Raw genomic sequence first — 23,981 nt, 5'->3', positions numbered from 1 at the left:
CTCTTTTCTGGCAAGTGATGATTATTTCCACCCTAATTGTCTTCTTGCTAGTAACTATGGCATTTTCAGAACTGCAGAGCTTTGTAGGACATGTGAAGGCAAGCATCTGTGAATTCTTCAATGTGTGCTTCAAGCAGAATAAAATCCAACTCATTCATGAAAATAAATTCCCGGCAGTCAACACCCATGTGGTGATGTTTTTAATTGCAGCGACTCTTTTAAGTATCATTACATACAGGAAGAGTATTTTGATTATGTTTTACGTATGCTTAGTGTCTGCGGGCTTTTTATTAGGAATTCTGACAATGCAAATGTATGAGCAGTTCAGACAGGATGATAAACTGCCGCACTATAGTCCATGCAACATTAAATTCAACCTGATTGATGCGTCTCCACCATCAAAAGCCGTGAAAAGATTAAGCCTAACAGAAGAAAAGAAGGAAAATTCTGCAAGTTTGGAGCAATCCCTACGTCACTTGACGTCGCAGAGAAGACTCGATTTTACTGGAATGCAATTTAATTTGAGGCCACCGATTCCAAACACCCCTCCACCCAGCTATCAAGAAGCTGTTGATGGCACCCAAAACCAACCCTTAATGAATTTAAATTATTTCTTCAGAACACCATAGAAAAAAAAAATCAAAATTTTGTGTTTAAAATACAAACAGAATAAATGAGAGAAAATAGGACATAATTAAAAAAAAGTATTCTGAATACTTGTCATTAAAATATAGTTCAACCAACCTTGGGTAGAGTAATTTCCATATTGTCAAGTGCAATACTTATACACTTAATATAGCAAGAGATGAAATAAAGTACTAAAGAAACTTTTTAGAACACATACGTTTTTACCAATCACCCTAAATAAAATATAGGTCAGAGTGCATATGAAATGCTTCATGGTTTTTAAAGACATGTTTTGATTCTTGTGACAAAGTCAGAAAATGTACTAAAAAAGAAATGCAACATTTCTAACAGGGAAAATTTCTAATGCTGCAAACAGGGTTTGCTTGCTTGAGGAAAAGCATTAGGTAGCATTAAAAGAGTATGAACTGAATTTAGTGCATTGAAGAGAAATGGTTTATTGCTGATATTTTATTGCATTTTAAGAGGACTTCAAAGAAGTCTAGTTGTATATGAATGATTATTAAATGTAACAATAAAACCTTATTAAAAACTCAATTTTAAGAAATTTTATTTCATATATAAATTTTTTGAAATATAACTAAACACACTTTCAGTAAACATTTACAAGACAAATATACAAACGTATTTAAGCTATTAAACAATTTATTTTTTAGCATTCATTTGATTTTTTAATTCTTCTTGTAAATAATGAAATCCTCTGCTAGTGGCATCCTTTGTATCATCAGGTAAAGACGCTAGGGCCGATACTGTTATTTTCACACCTAAAAAGATTACAAAGTTTTATTTCATGTTAGAGTTTTAACATTCAATCGACTACATCATTATAATTGTTTATTTGTAATTACATGAAATTTGTAATGTCCTCAACTTTAAAAATCTTGCTGCATAAATTTTTAACAATTTTATAAGATTTAATAAGAAAAATTCTTTTTCAGAAATTAACATGCATGTTCTATAAAATAAAGAAAAATTGCTTGTCCTAAAACGTACGTAAAAGAAAAGGTTGGCAGTATTTGTTGTACTGTAGCACCCGTTTACAGTGAATACGGCAAATTTACAAGCTCAGTTTTACAGTGTGTAATTTACCTTTTTTATAATGCAATTACAGCTATAACAATTTTATTTAATCTCTTCTATTTCACTATAAAGTAATGTGACAGTAAATAAAATAGAACCTCATTAATCCAACCTAGTAGGGGATCCAGGTCTTCCTCATTCATGAAAATACAGATTAAACAAAAAAACCTATAAATTGGATCCAAGGTATATAAACCAACTACTGTGCACAGTAAAAATTGTATTTTAAATTCAAGAGAATATATACAAATAATATAAAGCTGAGGAGTTTGTTTGAAAGCACTAATCTCAGGAACTACTAGTTTGAATTGAAAAATTCTGTGTTGATTAGTCCACTCATTGGGGCTTTATTATACAACCCAAATTCAAAATAATAGAATATCAGAACTGTTTGAACAAAACTTGTCCCTGAGTCGGGGGAAAAATGAACGCATGCAAATTAAAAAGACTAAAACTTGTTATTCATGAATGGGTAAATCAATTTAAACAACTTTTCAGGTATTATTTTAACAATTTATGAATCATTAACACATTGAAAGAATAGATTTTTTATATGGGCCAAAAAAATTAGAATAATCTATTCATCCAATGTGAATTTTAAAAAGTAGCAAAAATATTTGCATACCTGCCCAAGCTCCATACTTGTGACCCTATAGTTTGTCACAAGTATGGAGCTTGGCGCCTAGATAATTTTACGCTCTTTTAAAAGCCTTTCATTGCTCAAAATGGGTCGTCAAGATGATAAATAGGGAAAAAAAACGAAGTCGCATATTGTATCATTTCTTAAAGTTATAAAAAAAGAAAAAAAAAAACTATCCAACTCAATTCAAATGAACTTTTTACAATCTATGTTAAGTAAGATTTCAAAAGAATATAGAAGGACTGATTAACTAAAAAGCAATCGAAGTAAACTAAAATTGTAACACCTGGCAGAGATGAATCTAAACTGAAAAATGCATCTTACGTCCATAAGTGTTGGACAGAATATATAGTTATCCACGTCAACTACACTTAGACGGTTCCATAAACTGTGGATTTAATTGTGGATCTATGAAGTAAGCTCAAAGATAAACACGAAGCAGAAACGTACACTTCTGGAGCAAAAAGCTCATACAGGGGCAAGAAGGTTGAAAAACTACTATATTCAGTGATGAATGTTTTTTTTTTTTTTGAAATATCCATGAACAAAAAAGGTGTTCGGGTTTGACGTTTAAAAAAAAAAGCACATGAGAAATCTTGTGTGAAACGTACTCTCCACTTTGACACTTCCTTCTTGGTTTGTGGGTGCATGAGGGCTGCTGGAATTGGGAAGTTATATATATCTCATAATAAAACAAACGTGACTTCTGCTGTTTATCAATAATACCGCATGATACTTGATCTGAGGCACGTGGTACTGTCAAATCTAAAGAAATCGTTTCAAGACCTGGTGCCTGTTAACAAAATTGAGCTCGCTGCCGCATTGAAGAGGGTATGGAAACAGTGTCAGAAACAACTAATGTAAACAGGTGGTAGAATCCGTGTGAGATAGGATTAAAGCCAGCATTCTAGTATTGATATTCTTTTTTTTGAAAGTGTTTTTTCCCCCTTCAATTTGAATATTCTAATTTTTTGACTCAATGTAATTTTTCATCACTATAAACCTTTGTATTATTCTGTCAAAGATTATTTTTAATTGAGTATACTTGAAATGAAATGCACAGTTTAAGGGCTAAGATAGGTGGCACGTTCATATAAATACCTCATTTGTAGATGTATTTGGTTAGAATAAACTTTTTTCCAAAAAGTGGGAAGTATTCTATCCTATTATTTTGAATCTGGGTTGTATAACATCACAATATGACTAATAGGAGTGGGGCAGCAATAAATTGAAAATAAATAAATAGTAATCATGATACATTTTTTGTTGCATCACTATTTCGAAATTTTGTTGCCCGAATAGCTCAGTCGGTAAAGTGCTCAGTCAGCAACCCTGGGGTCTCTCGGTCGAACCTGGCTGTGGATGGGAAGATTTTCAGCATTTTTTATCCTGGCTCATTTAAAATTAATTTTTAAATCAAGGGTTTTAAATTATTTTTTATTGATTTTTTTTTCAATTTTCTTATTTAACAGAAAACATTGATGTAGACAAGGGTGTGTAATTTTTTACTATATCTATGTGTAACATATGTATCATAGCATGTAGCATGTATCACAGCGTTTTAAATACATTGTTGTCTTATTAACGCGGGTGCAACCGACGGCCATAGTAAGATAGAAATATAAAGTACTGTCAGCCCCGCTAAATCATGTAACAGATAAATAACTACCCCCCTTATACGAATAAAATCTCCTGGAACCGAAAACTTCCCCATTGGTTTAATGTTAGAGATCACCGCTTAATTGAATGACTTCCCGAGTTAATTGAATAATAATAATCAGCTTTCGCATATATTTTTGCTGAGAAAAAATTTGAACACATTAAAATAAATTAAATAAGAGCAATTACTGACGTAAAAATTTAAAATAGTATTTTTTGGCAAAGACCGGGTGGGAAAAATAACATTCATATTCCATCAAAGCATTTCCACTACTCTATCTAGTTTCTTTTATTGTTGCCATTAAAAACAGACAGTTTATAATTAAATTAAAAAACAAAACGAAATATAAGCATTGCAGATGCTAAGAAATTGATAAATATTAATTATGTAAAATACAGTAATTGAAGTTAGAAAAGTATTCCCAAAATATCTTGAGCAAGGAATTCACTATTATGGACTTTCTCCAAAAAATATGAACTGAAAAAGGTGTTGAAACAAAGATTTAATACCTCAAGCTGTAAGTCACATATTTATAATTTCATACATACTTGTATTATATATATACTTAATTACACTATTTTGTTCGTTACTTAGCTCTTTTAAAACGCTTTTTAATCGAAAATATATTTGTCTTCTATCATTTAGATATTGATTTATTATTACGTTTTAAGACAAAAGTTGTCAACCAGGAAAGGTAAACGAAATTTCCCCCCTTAATCGAATAATATTTCTTGGAACCGATGGTATTCTTTTAAGCGGGCCAACAATAACTGCAGGAATGAAAATCAACATGCAGTGAGTAGAACAATCAACATGCAGTGTATATAGCTAATCGGTGTCTGTAAGTATTGTGAAATAAAATCATGTAAAAAGGCAAAGCATTTGAGTGCTCATGTCCAATGGAGATTTGGTTTTGAAGGTTTTTGGTTTTGAAGGTTTTTAGAGAATAACATGATTTTAGCTAACAATATACTTATTAAAAAAAATAATAATAATAAACTCAACTAGAATATGAACCCAATTAAAAAAAACTCTTTAATAAAAGGAAAGTAAAAATAAACCATACCTGAATTCCAATAATTTATTAATTCTTGTTTTGACATGACAGACGGAATCTGAAAAAGGAAGGATGACATTAGAGTCAACAAGTTTTATGAAGTGGAAAAAATGCTGGTAAATAATTTGAGTAACAACTAAAATTTAAAAAAAAAAAAAAAAATCCCCATCAAATTAGAATGCACTTGCCACAAAGTTTGAAATCATTGAGACACTACATAGCAATGAAATATAGATAAGAAATATGCTGCTGGACCCCAATTTAACGAACTCGTTGGGACCGAAACTTTTATACATTAAATCAGGGTTATTCGCAATATCGGGGTGTTTAAAAAATTAAAAAAACTGCACTTACCTTTACCTAAAACCACTTACAAGCAACTGCGCAAAAATATCCGTAGTTAGAAAAGTGTACAATTTTTATTTAGCATTTCACAACTTATTACACACTAGAAAATTTGAAATTGTAAACTACTGAGTAATAGATGTTTGACAATTTCCTGGATACTTGATTTGAAATAGTTCTCTTTTGATTTTATTGAGCGAAGAAAATACTGTATCATTTGCAGCCTGCTTCATGAGGTATGTTTTTACAATTTCCAGGCCGTGTAAAGCAGTTAAAAAGGTAACAGTTTAAATGGGAGTTTCATTATTGTTTTCTGCATCAAAAATCAATATTCGTCGGTTGCCCCCTCACCCGTCAAAAATGCCGATTCAAAGAAAAGTATTTTTCTATTTCGGAAAATATAGATAAAACATTTTAAAAACAATCCAATATTTCCACACTCAAATTATTATTTTTTTCCCGGCTGTTAAAATAATTCAATAATAAATAAATAAATAAATAATTAAAATAATGTTAAAATAATTAAATGACTACTTAGTCATTTTTCTCTCAATTTTGAGGATTCTGCAAAATAGCATACAAGTTTTTCTTTAAAATTCGCTGTTTTTTTTTTTAATTACTTAGTGCACAGTATACAAAAAGAGAGAGGGAGAGAAAGAGAGAGAAAATTGTTCTTCTTGTGTGGCAAAATGTTATGTTTTGTATGACACACACATGACCTTTTTTTTTGCAATTACAAATATTTTATTTAAAAGTTTCATATTTCAACAGAATGTAAAGCACTGAACTAAATGCAGTAACTTGAATAAAATATTGATTTTTAAAACCCTAAATAAGACCATAAAATTAAAAGAAGAATGTGCTTTTTGAAATTGCAAAAAATATTTTTGACTTGTTTACCTTTTGTAAATAAGGCTCAAAACCTGGTATTGATTCAGCAATTTTTTTTGAAGCTCCAATACTTTCTGATTGACTGTGGCTGAACACACCTTGATTTACTACAAAATAAACAGCACCTCCTCCAAGACCCAGTTTCAATAAAGATCTGTAAATAAAAATATAGATTTAATCATTGCACAAAACAGACTAAAAATGATAAAAATAAATAAAATGCATAAACTAAAAGTCAAAAAAAATCATGCTTTATTAACTAAATCAGTAGTGCCAAAACCATTGCTCCACCAAGCTGACCCACCAGTCTGGCCCGTTGCTTGTTCGATGCTTCAAATTGAAAACCACAATTAATTACATTGTCCAATTTGGAGCAAAATATTCAATACTTGGTTTTTAGAAAACCAGGGCCGGATTTGTAAGTGTGGAGGCCCCGGGGCAACAAAGGAGTGGAGGCCCCTAATCAGGGTTCGAAACGATCATCATATTTTCAAAAATATCCGATACTTTGATATATATCCGAATATTTTGATATATATATGTATATATATCCGATATTTTCGACCTGTGAAAGTTAGGATATTCTGTAAAAATTTTACTGTGGGGGCCCCTTTGCTATGGAGGCCTCGGGGCAGTAGACCCGCCTGCCCTCCCCTGTAGAAAACAGATGCGAATTTAGCATTAACAAAATTATTATCAAGATAGCAATAATTCTTGGTTTGTAGTTTTCTTCAACTTTTCATGTTATTTAGAAAACTCTATATCTCAGAGTCAAAAGGATGTAAATCACATTATAATTTTACAGGAGAGGGGGAAAGCGTTTCTGTGGTGAATTCAAAGGATGGGATGTGCGCTATTTTAACCCTGGTAAAAAATTGAAAAGGATTTTTTTTTTTAAATTACGTTCACATGGCTCAATGCAGAGTAGACTTCTAGATACAATGCACAAATAAATGGGTAATCTCAATTTTTGGACTGACGTTCTTCTGGCTCTGAGGTACAGAAATGTCAAATAGTTAAAAATTTTACATATGTTTTAATTAACTTGCAAGAAACACCTTAATAGGAGACTAGCCCTTGGTTTTAAAAAGGCTGTGTATCACTGAACTAAATGATTTATTGGAGCTGTTTTTTCTCAACACATTGTGGGCCAGTTTAAATTGCTTACTTAAGCCTGTTCTTGGGTATTTAAACCAGTTTGGGGATTCTCATGACCAGTCCACAATCTGTTGAAATAATTAATGCTAATTAGTAGCTTTCCAATGTAAAGCAGCCTCCACACAAGTACCGCTCTACATGATCCATGGCAATTGGTCCACACAGATAGCTTCCGGGCTTGAACTGTGCACTTAAACAACTGTTTTTCGCCATTGTGACATCATGCACATCCCGAGTCGGGGCAGATACAAGGAGAGGGTCATGACCCCCATCCCTAAACCGTCAAGAATATTAGATGTCCACCTTGTGCCCTAACACTTTGTAAATAAATGTAAACAAATACAGTTATCTCTTCAATTCATAAGTTATTTAAAAAAAAAAAAAATTTGAAATACTAAAGTCGAATAAAATACCTTTGTGCTTGAAAAGAAAAAGAAATACCACGTGTCTGTAGCAATATGCAATTTACTGTTATTTCTTTTTTATTTGAAATTCTATTTGTATTGATCAATATTTAGTTTGTTTCTGAAGTAAATGTTTCAAAAATTAGAAAATTGTGAAAAAAACCACTTTACTGAGATAGTGGATTTTTTAAGTATGCCTGCCCGAAAAAAACGGGCTGGTTTTTTCAGGCTGCGCCTGGTTTAACGCCGCTGTAATTTCTAATTGATAAATATAGTTATTAAAAGTTTTATGCCTGTCATAACGTGACAACGGAATACTAAATAGATTTAGAAATTGACATATAGAGGATATTCTTTCTTGAAATCTGAAACTGAAATCATTTCCAGTAAAATCAAAAATTGTAAAATACGGAACCGTTACATAAGGCATTGAGTTTAATACCAAAAACAAATATATAGCCTCTCCGAAGCCTTTTTTTTTAATACACAAATAGTTAAAGAAATAAAAGGGGGGGGGGAGAATCAAGGGAACTGATGTGATATACCCCACCCTTGGCGACGTTTTCCTGTTGGCGCCAAGAAAGCGTCGCCAAGAAAACGATGTATGACGACATATGTCATACATCGTTCTTAGCGATGCTTTTTTAGCGCCAACAGGAAAAAATCAGATAAAAAAACATGATCAAAGCACTTCAGAACACAATATATATAAAAACAACATAAAAGCACAACAAAAAACATCACGAATATATGCTTCAAAAATGTACAGGGCCGGGGTTTTTTGTAAACATATTAAAATACAATGAAATAAATTATTGTATTAATTACAAGTCGAAATTAATGCATTAATTTTTTTTTCATCATTTCTCCGGGATACGAGCCCTCGGTCTCATAGTACTTTCGTAATGAGACCTCGGCTCGCCGGCCCTGCCTCGGTCTCATTACGAAAGTACTATGAGACCTCTGGCTCGCCAGGACCTCGCTCCGCTCGGTCCGTTATCCCTCCGACTGTTAATATACATTACAGTCGGAGTATGGTCACAGTTATGTATATTTTCATGGAGACACCAAAGGGTGACTCCTTCCATTCAGTGTACAATAATGACACAGTTTTAAGTGTGAAATATGCACCATTATTGTGCAGATTTATTAATAAAATTCAGCATTTTTAAGAGTACAACCGAAAGAACTTTCAATTGTTAACATAAAATGCAGTACCTAAAGGAGGCACGTTAATAGAATGTCTAAATAATTCGTGGCATCGATAAGAATTAACTTTTAGAACAAAATAACCGTACTATTTCTGTAAAATTAATTTACATACAGTAAAAATAAAGTTAAAAACTACAAGAACCCCTCAAGGATTTGTAAAAACAAAGAATTTTGGAAGTGAGAGGTTTTTTTTTAATTCTAAAATAAAGAACTTACCTTTTTATATGGTATAAATACAGGGGTCTGGCCCAGGCCCGGACTGGCCATAGACTTGACCGGGACTTTTCCCGGTGCGCCCTCTCGAAAGGCGCCCTTCTGTTCTTTTTTATTTTTTGAAACAATGTTTTAGCAAAATGAAAATAAATTATGTGGAACAAAGAAGTGATTTTGCATGTGAATATTTTCACATGCAAAAGCAATGGTCTTCTTATTTATATAAACGTTCCCTTTTATTGCCCCCAATAAAGGCAATTAGTCCCCTTTCGTTTCGTAAACGGTCTGCTCCCAGGGCATCGTTTGTGGCTTATCTTTTGCTCCAAGTTTCAATTCTGAGGACAAAAGCGGACCCATAGTGTTTCCCCAATTAAAAAAGGGATGTGAGGGTGAAAGTGACAGCACATATCTATAGTCAAGAATACGAGAATGGTTTGATTTATTGACTGTACTTAAGTTGCTGTAAAAGAGCGAATAGCATGACTCCCTGTTCTGGTAACGACCATGAGTGCAATAGAAACAAGAAGACAAATAATGTTAATTTTTGAAATCTGCGCATTAAAAATAGTGTAATGTCGAAATAAGCCGCATAAAAGCAATAATTTAGTGGATGGATGAACACGATGACAGAAGTCAGATGTCGTATTTTTTGTCACTTCACAAAATAACTTTTAGGACAAGACTGCACGGTGATTCCTAGATTTTGGAGTCATGGCGCCCTTTTTGGAACTAAGATATTCGCATGGCGCCCTTCCCAAAATAAAAGTATGACTTGTAACTGGCAGTCAAAAATAAATACGAGTCGTGTATCTGCATTGAATAGCCCTTATTTATCCTGTAAAAAAAAAAAAAAGTTTCACAAATAATAAGTCTAAATTAATTGAGAAAAAATAGTTAATTTTCGATGTGGTCCTAGGAGGACTGCAGGGCTCCCCTGGGCACATTTGAGGAATTACTGGACTAAACACAATAAAGATGCCGAAAAATTTTAGAGATAAAACATTTTTCGATTTTAAACTAAGTTTTGTCAATTAAAATCATTACAAGTTCAAGATCTTTGTGTTCAAAACATATTCCAGTTTTTTTATTTGGATTTAATTCTTTCACTGTCTTTTTAGCCAGATGTGTGTACAAAGGAAGGGGGTCATGGCATAACCTTCGGCATTGAAATTGTTAGGAGTTAACTTAAGAGATTTTTTGAATCTCATTTTGGGGGTCAAGTTCTCGGGAGGGGGAGCGCTGCGTAGCATTTGGAGGAGGTTCGTCATTGCCCTGGCGGTGGGGGGTTGTCGCCCTTATGTAAAAGAAAGCTACAATACTACCTTAAAAATATTAATATTTGAATTCCTGCATAAAATCATAATATTATTACATTTTATGCTGCCTTCATATCATTTTGGGAAGTTTTTTCCTCTGTGTTTCCCTCAGATGAAGCTCGATACCGCGCCCCCCCACCCCTCGCTATCCTGTTGACTCGTGAAGGTTATTATTGATAAACTTTGCATCAATGAAACAATGCAATTCATTATGAGCGGAACGAAGTTTGAGTTTGAAGAAAGAATGTATAACGATGTTGTTAATAAGTCAAACGCACAGCTATTACTTGTGACGTCGCGAAGGGGGGGGGGGGTCCGCCTCGGGTTTGACTGTCTGGGGGGGGGGGTGATACCCAATGTGGAATTACAAGTTTTTGATAAAAATGAAGCTGAAATGCATTTTTAAGACTTCTAATTTGAAAATTTTACAGGGGATAGGTCCGCCCGTACCCCAATATTTCCCACCCCACACCATGGAATCAATACGTACTACTATACTCAGAATTAGGTTCATATTGTCAATACTTAGACCTAGTAGTGACCTCTTATAACAAAAAACTGAAAACCCATTAGCTTTCCATGTGTGTAAAATAAGTTCAAAGTAATTACGAGGCCAACAATTTCACAGACCCCCTTACTTTTTTTTTATCTCTCGACGCACACATGCGTCTTGGGTAAGTTACATAAAAAGCATTCATAGTTTTTATTTGCCTTATGTATATTATCCCACATAAAATTTTGTTTTTCACAAATCACAAATACAGTTGTTTCTGAAAATTGTAATATTTTCATGTTTACATAGAATTTAAAAACTTTTTTTTTTTTTTTTTTTTTTTTTTTTTTTGCGCGTTTAGAGGGAGAGGGGGGAGGAGGGGTGACACATCACTAATTACCACTCCGAGTGTCCCCCATGCTGGTATTACAAATATTAATAAGAGTCAAGAAAGACTATATTAGAAATGGAATGTGAGAAATATCGAAGTAACCTTATTCGTTTTCTATCTGCAATTAGTTTTTACATATCAGGATAGTATAAAGCCTAAAAAATAAACAGCACTTTTTTTTCACAGAATAAAAGCTAAAGATTCTAACCATTAAAGCATTTTATGAGGGTCTTTCGAAGCATTCTTGTACTGTGCAAGAGCTTTTGACTAACTATCTTTTGTAAGCAGAAAAAAAGAAGCATACATGTAGACCACACACTTGTTTTATGGCTTTAAATAACGCCTTTTAAGATGCTTTATATCGATAAGGATCTGCGATGCTTGGGTCCTGGGGGATTCATAGCAGTGGATTTCTGTTGGACAAGGGAGGACAACTATCATAAATTTTATGCAGTTAGACTACAGAGGTCCAATTGCTGTTACTTACATGAATCGAAGAGTCATTTGGATCAGATTTTTGCATTAGTGAACAAGAAATTTTGAAGCCGCAGCAAAATTGGATATATTAAGTCAAGGATCTTTTCAACAGTAGGTTACTCTTTTCAGTTTTCATTTTCTTTTTATTGCGAAAATATTTTCTTCATGTGTAACCTTAAATTATAGAATTATAATCTATGATTCATAATTAATGGCATTATGATCTATGTGCTGCGAAATGACAAATGATATTGCAAAATTTTCGAAAAAACATATGGTTAAAAAAACAACGTACTCAGATAAGTTGAAAGGTCTTGTGTTATCAATTGAAAATTATTATTTTAAAAAGTAAAAACTACTAAGATCAAGCCTGTCCTTGAACATTTTTTTTTTCATCGTCCCTCTGTTTTTAATATGATTGGTAGTTTTTATGACGGCTCTGTCTAGGTCGGTCGCGCCAGTTTTCAAAAACAAAATCTGACACTCAAAAAGTTCTCGAAACTTTAAGACAACAATGCCATGAAAATGAATAGAAACGTTTAAAATGTTCGTTTTTGCTATATATATACTTTAAAAACATAACACTTTGGACAGCGAGAATTTCTGAAATGAATTTTCAGAAATTAGATCCTGATTTAAGAATGTGAAGGAAAAAATATCATTACGAAAAACCCTCTTGTTTTCTTATGCTAACAAAAAACTTGTAATTTTAATTTCACTTTAAAAAAAATAAGGAATTCTTAAATGAAAAAAGGAGGCAAGGGGAAATTGGACATGGTCAAGAAATTTATTTGTTCTCCTTTTAAACTGAAATCTTTGAGTTTTCTTGCAAAAGTTTTATTGATTAATCAAATCAATTCATTTATTCCTTATAATGGTCACAAACAATAATAGTAATTTTAAATGTATATCCATACATAAAAAATGATTTATCAAATAATTTAATTTCAAGCTTTTCCCAAAAGTTTCAGTGTTATTAAAATGATATTATTTATTACGTATTGCAAAAAGGCGATCAGGTGCACTGGATAAGTTAGAGTTCGATTGGTTGTATTTTCCCCCAAGATATTTGCTATGACATGATCATGTTACTAATAAATAAATAAATAAATATAGGATTTGAAAAAAAAAAAAAAATCAGACATTAAAAATAGATTTTAAGGACTCTAGGTATTACTTATGTTTTATTTATAAAAAATATGTCTTGCAAACATTAAGAAAAAAAAATGATATTTTAACTCATTTTCATGGTAGCAGTTACTTTATAGCATACATAAGCCAATTTCATTACAAATGCATAATTCGTATAAAATTTGACATTTGAGATGTGAGATGCAAAAAAAAAAAAAAAAAAAAAAAAAAAAAAAAACAAGCAATACTATAAGTACAAAACAAATGCGTAAATATAATTCGAATAATCTTTTGATTTTGAGGACTGAAATCAATTAATCATTAATGTCATGTCTCATGTTATATCCGCACTAAATTCTTCATCTTAATTACTCTTTATTAATTTTCATTTTTGATAAATTATAATATTTCTTGATTTACCCAATTTGTAAAATCAAGTTTTCCCTTCATGACTGAATTCCTTTTTCGTATTGCTATTCATCCAAAAACATACCTTTTTTTTTTAAAGTATATTTATAGAAACTAGTAATGGCCTGATATTCATTACCACTCGCTCCTATTCTCAAAATAATTGCATAACTAAAATGCTTTAAAAGAGCACCATGCAGAGATGCAAAGATTTTTACAGGGCCGATCCTAGCAGGTGTGCAGAGTGCGCACCGCACAAGGGCGGCCAAAGCAAGGGGCGGCAGCAGGCGGCATCATGTAGTTCTTTTAATCAAGCAAAATTCCTCAAGAATTTCTCACAGATGACATAATAAGTCGAATAAATATGCAGAATTTTAAATGTTCAATTATCAAAGTGTTTGCCAATTTTCCCACAGCTTAGCATATTGAGAAAAATGGAATGTTAGACTCACATGCTTCATTTGGTTGCAAAATTTGTGACAGAACTGGTAATCAGGCATGGATACAGCAGGGGAGGGGCAATGACGGAAATCTATCCCCCCCCCCCACCCGAAGCATGAAAGCATGCCTTCTAAAGGCCACTAATACTCATCCCCAGCCTTCCCCAGCCTTCCAAGCTTTTATTGACCCTTAACAATGAAGACATACATATTCTATGTAAAAGAAAAAAAAAAAAAACTATGCTGATAGGATACTCTCGCAAGTATTTCAAACTACAAATTCTGTGTTCAGCAGTCGTGGATGCGTGGAGACTGGAGAGACAATGGAAAATTGCTACTCCCCTGAGAGTCAAACATATATAATCAACGAACTAAAATTTTTAATTTTCCCCCTTTACAGCAGTTTTTTCTAATTAAAATCACGAATGAACTGCCCGGTTACATATCAAGTAGGAGGACAAGGCCTTTGCCCCGGGTTACAAATTTTAAGTGTAGCTCCAAAACGAAGATCCAAAAGGATGCCTTGACCTTTTTGATAAGACTAAAGAAGGCTTCAAACTGCGTTTTTAGGGCTTCAATTTCGGAAAATTTTGCTGGTTGAACCATCGATCTTAAAGATCCAATTCAGTCTCTTATTCACTCTTTCTACTTTAAATTTAACCAAACATAGCCTAAAAATGATCGCTCTAAAATCCAAAATGTCTCTTCTGGGGCCAGCTCTTCCAAACGTCATCAAAAATTGCTTAATGGCATTTTCCGAATTTCTTTTTCGAAATTTGCGGTAGAGGCCCCTGAAATCCATTCCCTAACATTACTACCAAAGATGGTCTGAATTAGCGGCCCTCAATCCTACCCCCTCTCACTTAACGTATTCAAAAACAAACCAAAATTGCGTTTTTCAATCATCAGTTTCAAAGAACTTTGGGGGAAATACCGCGGATTCATCCTTTTCTCCAACGTAATCACTATGGCTCAAACTTTCGTTTTTAGATGGTTCCGTGAAGCCACCAAACCCTTCCTGCTTAAAATAGCCTAAAATTGACTTTAGTTTCAAAAAACAGTTCTTGAGGGCACACTGAATCCCCGACCGCTCTTTGTCCCATCGTTATCAAACAATGCCTAAAATACGATTTTGGGACTTCCATTTCTAAAAAATTCCGGATAGCTTACGTAAATTTTCACAGCGCTAGGACATCCGGCATCCCCCATCAATCGGAGACAAGTTTTTAGTTATTTTTCAGATATTAATATCGAAAAATATTCAGAAAGATCCGCTGAAACTTCTCGGTTTCCTTAACGTCACCAAAGATAGTACAAAATTGCGCTTTTTAGAGCCCTTAAACCCTTCCTTCACAAAAATAGCCTAAAATTGATTTTAATTCCGAAAAATATTTCTCTCAGTTCGGAGTATTTTCCCCTATCGTGTCCAAATCTAGCGAAAAATGTGTTTTTGAACAATAGTGCCGATAAATTAACAGAGGAAAGATGCCAGACCCCCTACCGTCACCAAAGACAGCCTAAATTTGAGTTTTAAACTTCAATTTTGAAAACTTTCGATAGGAGACGACCGAATCTCCCTCCCTCCAACAACGTCAACAAAGATAACACAAAATTGCTTGTTCCAAACTTCCGTTCCAGAAAATTTTCTTTAAGAGCGCCGATCCTTTCTAAACTAAGGTCAGAAAAAAAAAAGCTGCAATTTAACCTCAATTTTTAAAGAATTTTAGGAAAGAACTCCAACATTACTTTCCCCTCAAATCTCGAAAAATTTCCTAAAATTGCAATTTTTGACGTCAATATTGAAAATTTCTCCATGGACCTTGAATGTTCCCGACTCTTTTGTCCTAACAACCAAACACAACCAAAGATTAATTACAGCTTTTTTCATAAGCCAATTTTGAATATTTTCTGGATGCGATCCCCCCCCCCCCCTGTTTCTTCCTCCTCCGTCTTTCCTCTGATGTCACCAAAGACAGACTATAAAATGCGTTTTTACGACTAGTACATTTTTTGTACCTATTACTTTCTTCAAAGATATAAATTGTACCTAAGGAGTTTTTTCTAACTTTTTACATAAATTCATCCTTCTTCTGTTTTGTTTTTCTTTTTTTTTAAATTAGATCTTGATACATTAATTTGAAGAAAGATTTATATAGATTTATATGGGCGTTATAGTCAAAACATGCAAATTGCTCTTCAGGGGCGACACATCAGGTCTTTGCACACAGGCGGCCGACACCCTAGGATCGGCCCTGGATTTTTAACAATCCAAAGAAAAAAATTTACTTATGAAATGATATTTTTAATTTATTCTTTTTGAGTTTTGAACTTTAGCACAATAAAGTGGAGAAAAATATTTTAAAACAGTCCTTGAAAACGGACAACAGTTTGAATTGTCATGTACATACATCTCTTTTTAATTTTAAATTGCAGAAGCATTTTGTCGAAAATGACAAACTAGCATATGCAGGGACAAAACGAAAAAAAAAAAAAAACCTGAGCATGAATGTTGATCGCACAGAGAAAACCTCGTCAGCTTAAAGAACCGACAAATTCATGTAGTAAAATGATAGCGTCATGTTTTAAAACAACAGCAGATACCAGTGAAAAAAATTCAATCGACAACACAAAAAAAAAAGTATCACTGCAAGAGGTGTTGTTACTTAATGCTATTGAACTAGTGAATGATGCATTTCAGAAGAAAGACGAACAAGCAATGAATTTTCGGAAAAAGTTTCTGTTGAGAAACATTTTGGAAAACTTCTCATTCTTTGAAATTAAAAATTATTCCCCCCAACCGCCCCCGCGACGTTATTCAAATTTTCAGGGTGTATTTTGGTGGTCTTTCCTCTCTTTTTTTAGGGGAGTCTCTTTCTAGGGGGTAATCATTAATATTTAAGGGGATGTACCAACACTCTTTGGGGGGAAGGGGGAGGTCTCTTCTACTATTTTTGAACTTGCAAAAAATATGACTTCTCGTTTAGACATTTTCAGCAACAAAAAAGGGCTTTATTTGCTTCTCAATGATTTTTTTATCCTTTTAAAAATGGTCGCATTAAATCTTAATTTCTTAGATGTTATGGAGGCTCAGTCAGCGCCCTTCAACTCAGCTTTCCCGCGCCCTGTCGATCACCCAGTCCGGCCCTGGTCTGGCCAGAGGATATTTGGGTCCGTTAACTGACCCTTCACAAAAATCCAATCAACCAAAACGGACCTTTCACAAAATCCCGATCAAACAAAGCGGACCCTTCACAAAATTCTGATAAACAAGATCGGATCTTTCACACGCATTTTTAATGTTTATTACGCTTTGTTAAGAGGTAAACAATTAAAATATCTTTTTATTTTTGTTAAAATCACGGAATTTATAAGTTTTAAACGAAATTCTGTGCTTTTTAAGAGTGTCTTGGGTCAAAAAGTTAAATGCTGAACCCTATTCTAAATTTTATTTTATTTATTTATTTTTTTGTTACAGTTATTTTAATTACTGTACAGAAATATTTCAAGTATAATTTAACATAATGTAGAATGGTAGATAAATATTGATACTTGAGAGAGCGATGCCACCCCCCTCCCCCCGCCAAATATCAGATAAACACTCCAGAATGATTTTTTCGACATAGAAGAGTAAAACACTCAACTTTAAGTTTATTGGATGCAGTTTGTGCCATCTCTAAATTCTAAAATTTCGTTTTAACAAAAAAAAATTCCTTTTTTTTTTGGGGAAATTATTTGATTTTTCACAAAATTAATTCATTTTTCACAAAATTATTTGATTTTTCACAAAAAACAGACCCTGCGAAAAATCCTGGACTGACCCCTGAAATATTCACACTCAGTCTAAACCAATACATCATATGACAATGGCACGTTACAGATACACACCACGTTGGAGTTAACTTTTAATTAACCTTCAAGTTTGAAGAAACTGGCATTTTCTAATGTTTTTACTTCAAAACACAACTACTGAATTTAAACTAACACAAAATAAGCATTCCTGTAAGGTATATTGCACGAAACAACACCACGTATCTCTCCTGCATGAAACCCAACAACCCAAGTAAACAAGTTTGAACAGATCTGTAAGATTGCCTTCGGGTTGCTAAACACAGGTTAGTTTGGCCAGGGATGCCATGCATAAAAAATTATCGCCTCATTGGCGAGAAAAATATTTTAATTTTGTGCAAAAAAATCAAATGTCGCCAAATGGGGGGGGGGGGGGGGGGGGTATATCACATCTGTACCGAATCAAGTAGTTGTGGTCAAGTCGGTCTTTTCGGAACTAAAAAGTTAACCTAAATTATTGTCTACAATCTATACATATTATGCACATCTAAATAATATGCAAATGTGCTTACCGTATTTTTTATGTATGATAACACAAAGCAGAGGAATTATCACGAATTAAAACTCACACTGAGACTATAATTGTACAAATTATAATACAAGGTATTAGAACCAAAACGTGGAGTAGCTAATTTCTTGCACCTCGTATGCTCAACCTTGTGTACCATAGACTTACCAAAATAGTATTTACGGCTCCACATTAATAAAGAAAATGATATAATGTATGCATTAATTAAAGATTAAAGTCATTTGTTTTCAGTGTAAAAGATTGCGCTTTTGAATAGAATGTTTAGATATAACAAGTCAATAATTTTCCCTTTTAGATTTTCAGCGAGATGGATTAATTGTTTCAGTGAGCAGTATAACTTCACCGCCGCCATTAGATATAATGAAGAATTCATTTTTACTTTTTTGGTTCGAGTTTTTTCTCCCCTTCATTGGAGCATTTTTGATCGGTAGAGCTCTGCGCCTTTTTGGCTCTGGCGCTGTCGTGCGTGGCACGACCTTGCACATAGGGATGGCGCAGCCCTGCATCTGTGATAACATCATCCACCCAATAAACAATCAGGGACGACCTTTAAGGGAACATAAGTACATACACGCATGCATCCCGTCCGATTTTAATAGTGTAAGATTTCAGACTTTACAGTGTTTAAAAATTGGTCAACTACTGGAAGTGAGTGGCCATTTACTGGCGAAATCTCCCTTTTTAACTTCTATTCAAAATAACTTGAAAAATAGTAAGTAAAACAGAAAAATTATTAGTAACCATTGATCCTAATAGTTTTATAGACACATAGAAAAATTTAATTTTTTTTTCCTGTGAAATTAATAGAACTTGTAGAAATAGCCACTAAATGGTCAACTACTGGCAAATCATCCTATATAGATATATAATTTTAAACTTATTATTTATTTAACAAAATAAAGTTGCCACATGTGTCAATTTTGTGAGCTCAGTTGAAAAAAATGAAATGGATAACATTTCTGGATAATTGGACATTTTGTTTCATTAGAATTGAGACAATCGGCGTTCTACCAAACATTTGTTCTAATTTGCATGACATGCATCTAAGACAGTCAAAGAAATATTTCATGACTTTTAACTTACAACAACGATGCAATATATATTAAATAAGGTTTTATTTTATTTGACCAACCTCAAGTTCTATTCCTTTCTTCAAGGGATGTTACTAAATTTGGCCAACATTTATTCTATATTCCAAAGAACTATTGAAATATATATTTTAAAATCATAGAACCTTAGAACAACTATTGCTTTCACATTACTGATGGTTTCAAAACAGGCATTTCTCTCTTCAAAAAATATTGTTTCGAGCACCAATTGAGTCTGTGAGAAGCAAAGGGATGCAAGTGGACTATTTTAAGTTACGAGTAAAACGTGTTTAAAGATCAGATCTTAGGTAGGCTTTCATTGAATTTTTTTTCTAAATCATGCTATACAGCAGCACCTACCAGGGCTACTAGTACAATCTCTTTCCCCAAGACAGAGGAGAGGTTCACCTAGCATTTGTACTAGTTATCTCCAAATTTTTAATTTTGCCACTTGCACCCCTTTGCTTCACACTACCTCAATTACTTTTTTTCCCATTTTCAAAACACATAGCAGAAGTCACATTAAACATGAAGCTAAATGCACAAGACATACAAAAGTGACGACCAGCAACAGGCTCTGGGCCCAGCTAGACTGGTCCTAGTCAATTTACAATCCCCAGTGAAGATCAATGGCCCTCTAAAACTATCTATTCCCTTGCTCATTACCACCTCTTCCGGTAAACTGTTCCAATGTTCCACTACCCTGCTAAAATAATAATTTTTCCATGTTAGCCTGTCATTTAAATAGCTTAAAACAATGACCCCTTGTCCTGTTTTCAGTGCTAAACTTCATCCCCGTAACATCTTTCATTTTAATAAATTTAAACAACTGAATCATGTCCCCTCGGTCTCTTCTTTGCTCAAGACTGTACATTTTTAGCCTTCTAAGCCTGGAATCATAGTCTAAGTGAGAAAGTCCATTTATTAGTCTTGTAGCTCGCCTTTGAACCCTTTCCAATACATTAATGTCTTTAAGATAAGGAGACCAAAACTGAACAGCATACTCCAAATGAGGTCTTACCAAACTTCTATATAAGGGCAGAAGAACTTCTTCTTTAGATTTGTTTGAAATAGATCTATTGATAAACCCAAGCATCTTATTGTCCTTGTTACTAGCAATGCAGCACTGTTGGCTAAACTTTAAATCCTGACTTATTAAGACCCCCAGATCGGTAACTTTGTCTGCCTGACTAATGACTGAACCTTACAAATAATAACTTGTACACTTATTTCCATGCCCTAAATGTAGCACTTGACATTTCCCAACATTAACATTCTCGATATTAAATTACCAAATATAAATACTGACATTTTCAAATGATTTTACAATACCTACCGAGCGAGTTTCATTGCAATTGCTCAGAATTACTCAAGATAGTCGGCCTAATACAGTCTGGTGACCGAGAAACAAGTAAACAAAACAAACGAGACGACAGACTGACCTTTATACGGTTGCAGTTATTTTGAAACGGTTTTGTAAAACGTCAGAAAACATTGATAGAAATACATTTTAAATAAAAATTGATCACTATCATAGTTTTATAAAAGTTACAAACTGTATTTGAGATTTTTTTTCAGAATATTTTAAAAAATTATATTTTTTTTACACGCTGGCTGATGCTTAACAGCTCCTGAGTGCTAAGCACTCTGTTTAAATAAATATTTCCGATTGAAGAATTACTTGCTTGTTACCAATATGTCACTAATTTGTCAAAAGCAGAAAAAGTTCACGATCAGCTGTTTTTAAATGGACTTTCGACTTGATTACATGGCAATGTTGTTGTTCAATCGCATAACCATGCGCAACACAGCAAACAAGGTGAACAAGCCCATCTAGCACTCAAGTCAGCTTGGCGAAGCGAATGAAAGCTGATTTGCCGATTGGATTTAATGAATGCCTGTCCTTAATAGTAGAAGAAAAGAATAGGTTTTCAACCGGTTTTTTACTCTTGGGCACGCTTACTAAAACTAGCCCACCAGCCTACACATAAAAATATTCTACGTGACATTTGAAGCAGTTGTGTTTGTTTGATTTTTCAAGATGATTAGCAGTGGGAGACAATGTTTTCTCTAAATTTTCCACCGTATTATGTTGCAAATTTGAATTTCAAATCATTTACTCCCTTAGTGTGTAGCTTTAAATGGCCAGTTTGTTTACAATGGAATTATAACCCTTAAGAGAGCTTTCGGCATGTCAACTTTGGAGTTATATTCCAAGGTATGTATCGTAAAAGTATCGAGTTTATTAATATGCCTGACACCATCGATGTTTACATTGGATTTTTTATATGTTTTATTCCTCACCATGTGACTTTTTTTCACGTGATGAAGAAGTGCGCTTCATGGTGAATACATGTTTTAATTGCTGATGATTAAAAAGCTAAATGTTAAGCGATTTTTACGGATTCTTATGAATATATGCATGATTTTAAACTGTATAGTGGTCTTTAAAGAAGCTCTATGTGTGACCACAGTTATTTTATTTTTTGCTATTTTTTAAAAACTTTTGACAGCTGGTGGGATTGTCAAAATGAGTGATTGCTCTTATGTAAACACACACTTTTCTTCAAGTTCACTTTTCAAATATTAGTGGATGTGTTTTAAGTTGAAATAATTGATGTATTTATAAATTCATGATATTGAAGCTCTTGTATGTCATATGAAAAAGTAAGTGCAGCTGAACATGTATTTTAAAATTGCTAATTGTTACCTCTGCTTTTATGCCCAATGAAAATCAGTAATTTTCTGCATATGTGGTTGTAAAGTCATTTGACTTGTTTGAAGAAAAAAGTTAAACTTTTAATTTCAGTTCTAATTTTGAATATGATTTGATCATATCAAATCTTTGACAATCAATATTTATTTTTTTACTAATCACAAATTTATCTTAAAGTAGTAGTTTGAAGTGATTTTTTAAGCTAACTAGACTTGTTTTAAAGATTATTTTCTATGCTGAAATATTATCAAATATACTTGTTTGTTTAAGCTCAAGTGAGGTTTTCATTTTGTGTATATATTTTTTTTTTTTTTTAATTATAATAACAAATTTGTATCTTTAATGCACTAGCTTCTTTGCATAGGCTACCTTGAAAATCAAAGTTGTATCAAGGAATTGCCTGTTCTGTTCAATAATTGGGCATAAAAAAGGTTAAATTTCTTGTCAGTATGTAGAAAAGAGCAATTTTATGACTCTAAGTTTAAATTAGACTATCAGAAAATGAATTTCCATGCAACAAAGCACCTCTGCCAAATGTTGTAAAATATCCAACGTAAACCGGATTTGAAAAAGAACACAAATGTGAATTTGATATACGTCAAAGTAATTTTTCGACATTTAGAAATACACATTTAAAATATACTATTTCACTGAATTGAAACTTATGATGCTGTATCTTTTTCAGATTTACTCAATAAATATTAATTGGCATGGATAAATTGCAATGAGAAACATAACCAATCTCGGTCCCCATCATAATACATATGGGGCAGGGCTTAATATTTAGGTCTGTGTCAGTGTTTTTTTACTAAGAAAGGTTGCAGTATTATTTAGCCATACTTTTTTTATTAACTAGCCTATCTCATTAATGCATTGTTTCCAATATCAATAATATTTGAACACAAAAACAATACAGAAGATAAAATTAAATTTTTAATTTTAGGTTTTAGAGGGGCGACTGAAATGTTATGCTCCTCTCTCAAACCCTAATTAGGGTTAAGATTATTCTCTAGAGAAGTGACGAGGGGGTCCGAAAAATTTTGATGGGAAATTTGCCCATCCTCTTTTGAATAGTAAAATTAGAGCTTTATTAACTGTTTGTGACACAGGTCTTAAGACATAAGTTCTTTGATGAGACACATGTGTCAAAAACTTATCAATCAACCCTGTTACTTCTGTTTATAGTATCAAATAGTTTAAGAATTGGCTATGTGGAGGGAAGTAATAAATTACAGAGAACATAAAGGTACTTTTCCATGAAATGTGTCTTGGCGATTTTAATTTCTTTATTGTTATTGCTAATTAAAAATTTTTAGTTGGTGACATTCCAGAACTCCAATTTCTAAATTAAGGGTGGTCATACACTTGTTAATATCACCAATCACTTTTAGCAATTTTCATACTGTTTAACCTTTTTAAACGACGCCCCTACAAGCTGCCATCCTCACAGTTCACCAAGAAAGATGGTGAAAAAAGTGTTCTTATGAGCGTGTAATACAAATTCCCTCATTAATCTGCCACCCTGTTGTCAGCCAACTGCCATTGATTTTAAACAGAAACTGCATCTTGTATGATAATATTACTCTTTAAACCGCAATCTTGAAAGAATTTGTCAAACAGCAGGCAAGAGATAAATAATTTACCCCAAGGACCGACCACGTGCCACAAAGGAAAATCAGGAAAATGTCAAACACCCCCCCCCCCCTTTGTTACTATTTCTCCTCACTAATGTTCCGAAAATTTTACTCTGGGTAAGTGTTTAGTAGGACTGGGCGATGCGTCGCCAAAAACCGGTATGCATCTCACATCGTTAAATCGGTTGAGAATTTTTCTCTAAACTG

At 33.2% G+C, this 23,981-nt stretch overlaps 1 protein-coding gene across 1 annotated transcript; it reads right to left on the bottom strand.

Annotated features, from left to right (window-relative positions):
- Positions 1 to 1,178: 1,178 nt before the first annotated feature.
- LOC129221413 (uncharacterized) lies at positions 1,179 to 20,884 on the bottom strand. The gene is made up of 4 exons (XM_054855896.1): positions 20,761 to 20,884; positions 6,328 to 6,472; positions 5,092 to 5,140; positions 1,179 to 1,409 (listed from the first exon to the last, which is right to left on the bottom strand). The coding sequence occupies exons 1-4, from the start codon at positions 20,772 to 20,774 to the stop codon at positions 1,291 to 1,293; spliced, it is 327 nt and encodes a 108-aa protein (XP_054711871.1). The 5' UTR covers positions 20,775 to 20,884; the 3' UTR covers positions 1,179 to 1,290.
- Positions 20,885 to 23,981: the final 3,097 nt, after the last annotated feature.

Source organism: Uloborus diversus, chromosome 4, assembly GCF_026930045.1.
Source record: "Uloborus diversus isolate 005 chromosome 4, Udiv.v.3.1, whole genome shotgun sequence".
NCBI classification, from domain to species: domain Eukaryota; kingdom Metazoa; phylum Arthropoda; class Arachnida; order Araneae; family Uloboridae; genus Uloborus; species Uloborus diversus.
The sequence above is the reverse complement of the archived record's forward strand: the minus strand, read 5'-3'. Positions and strand labels throughout refer to the sequence as shown.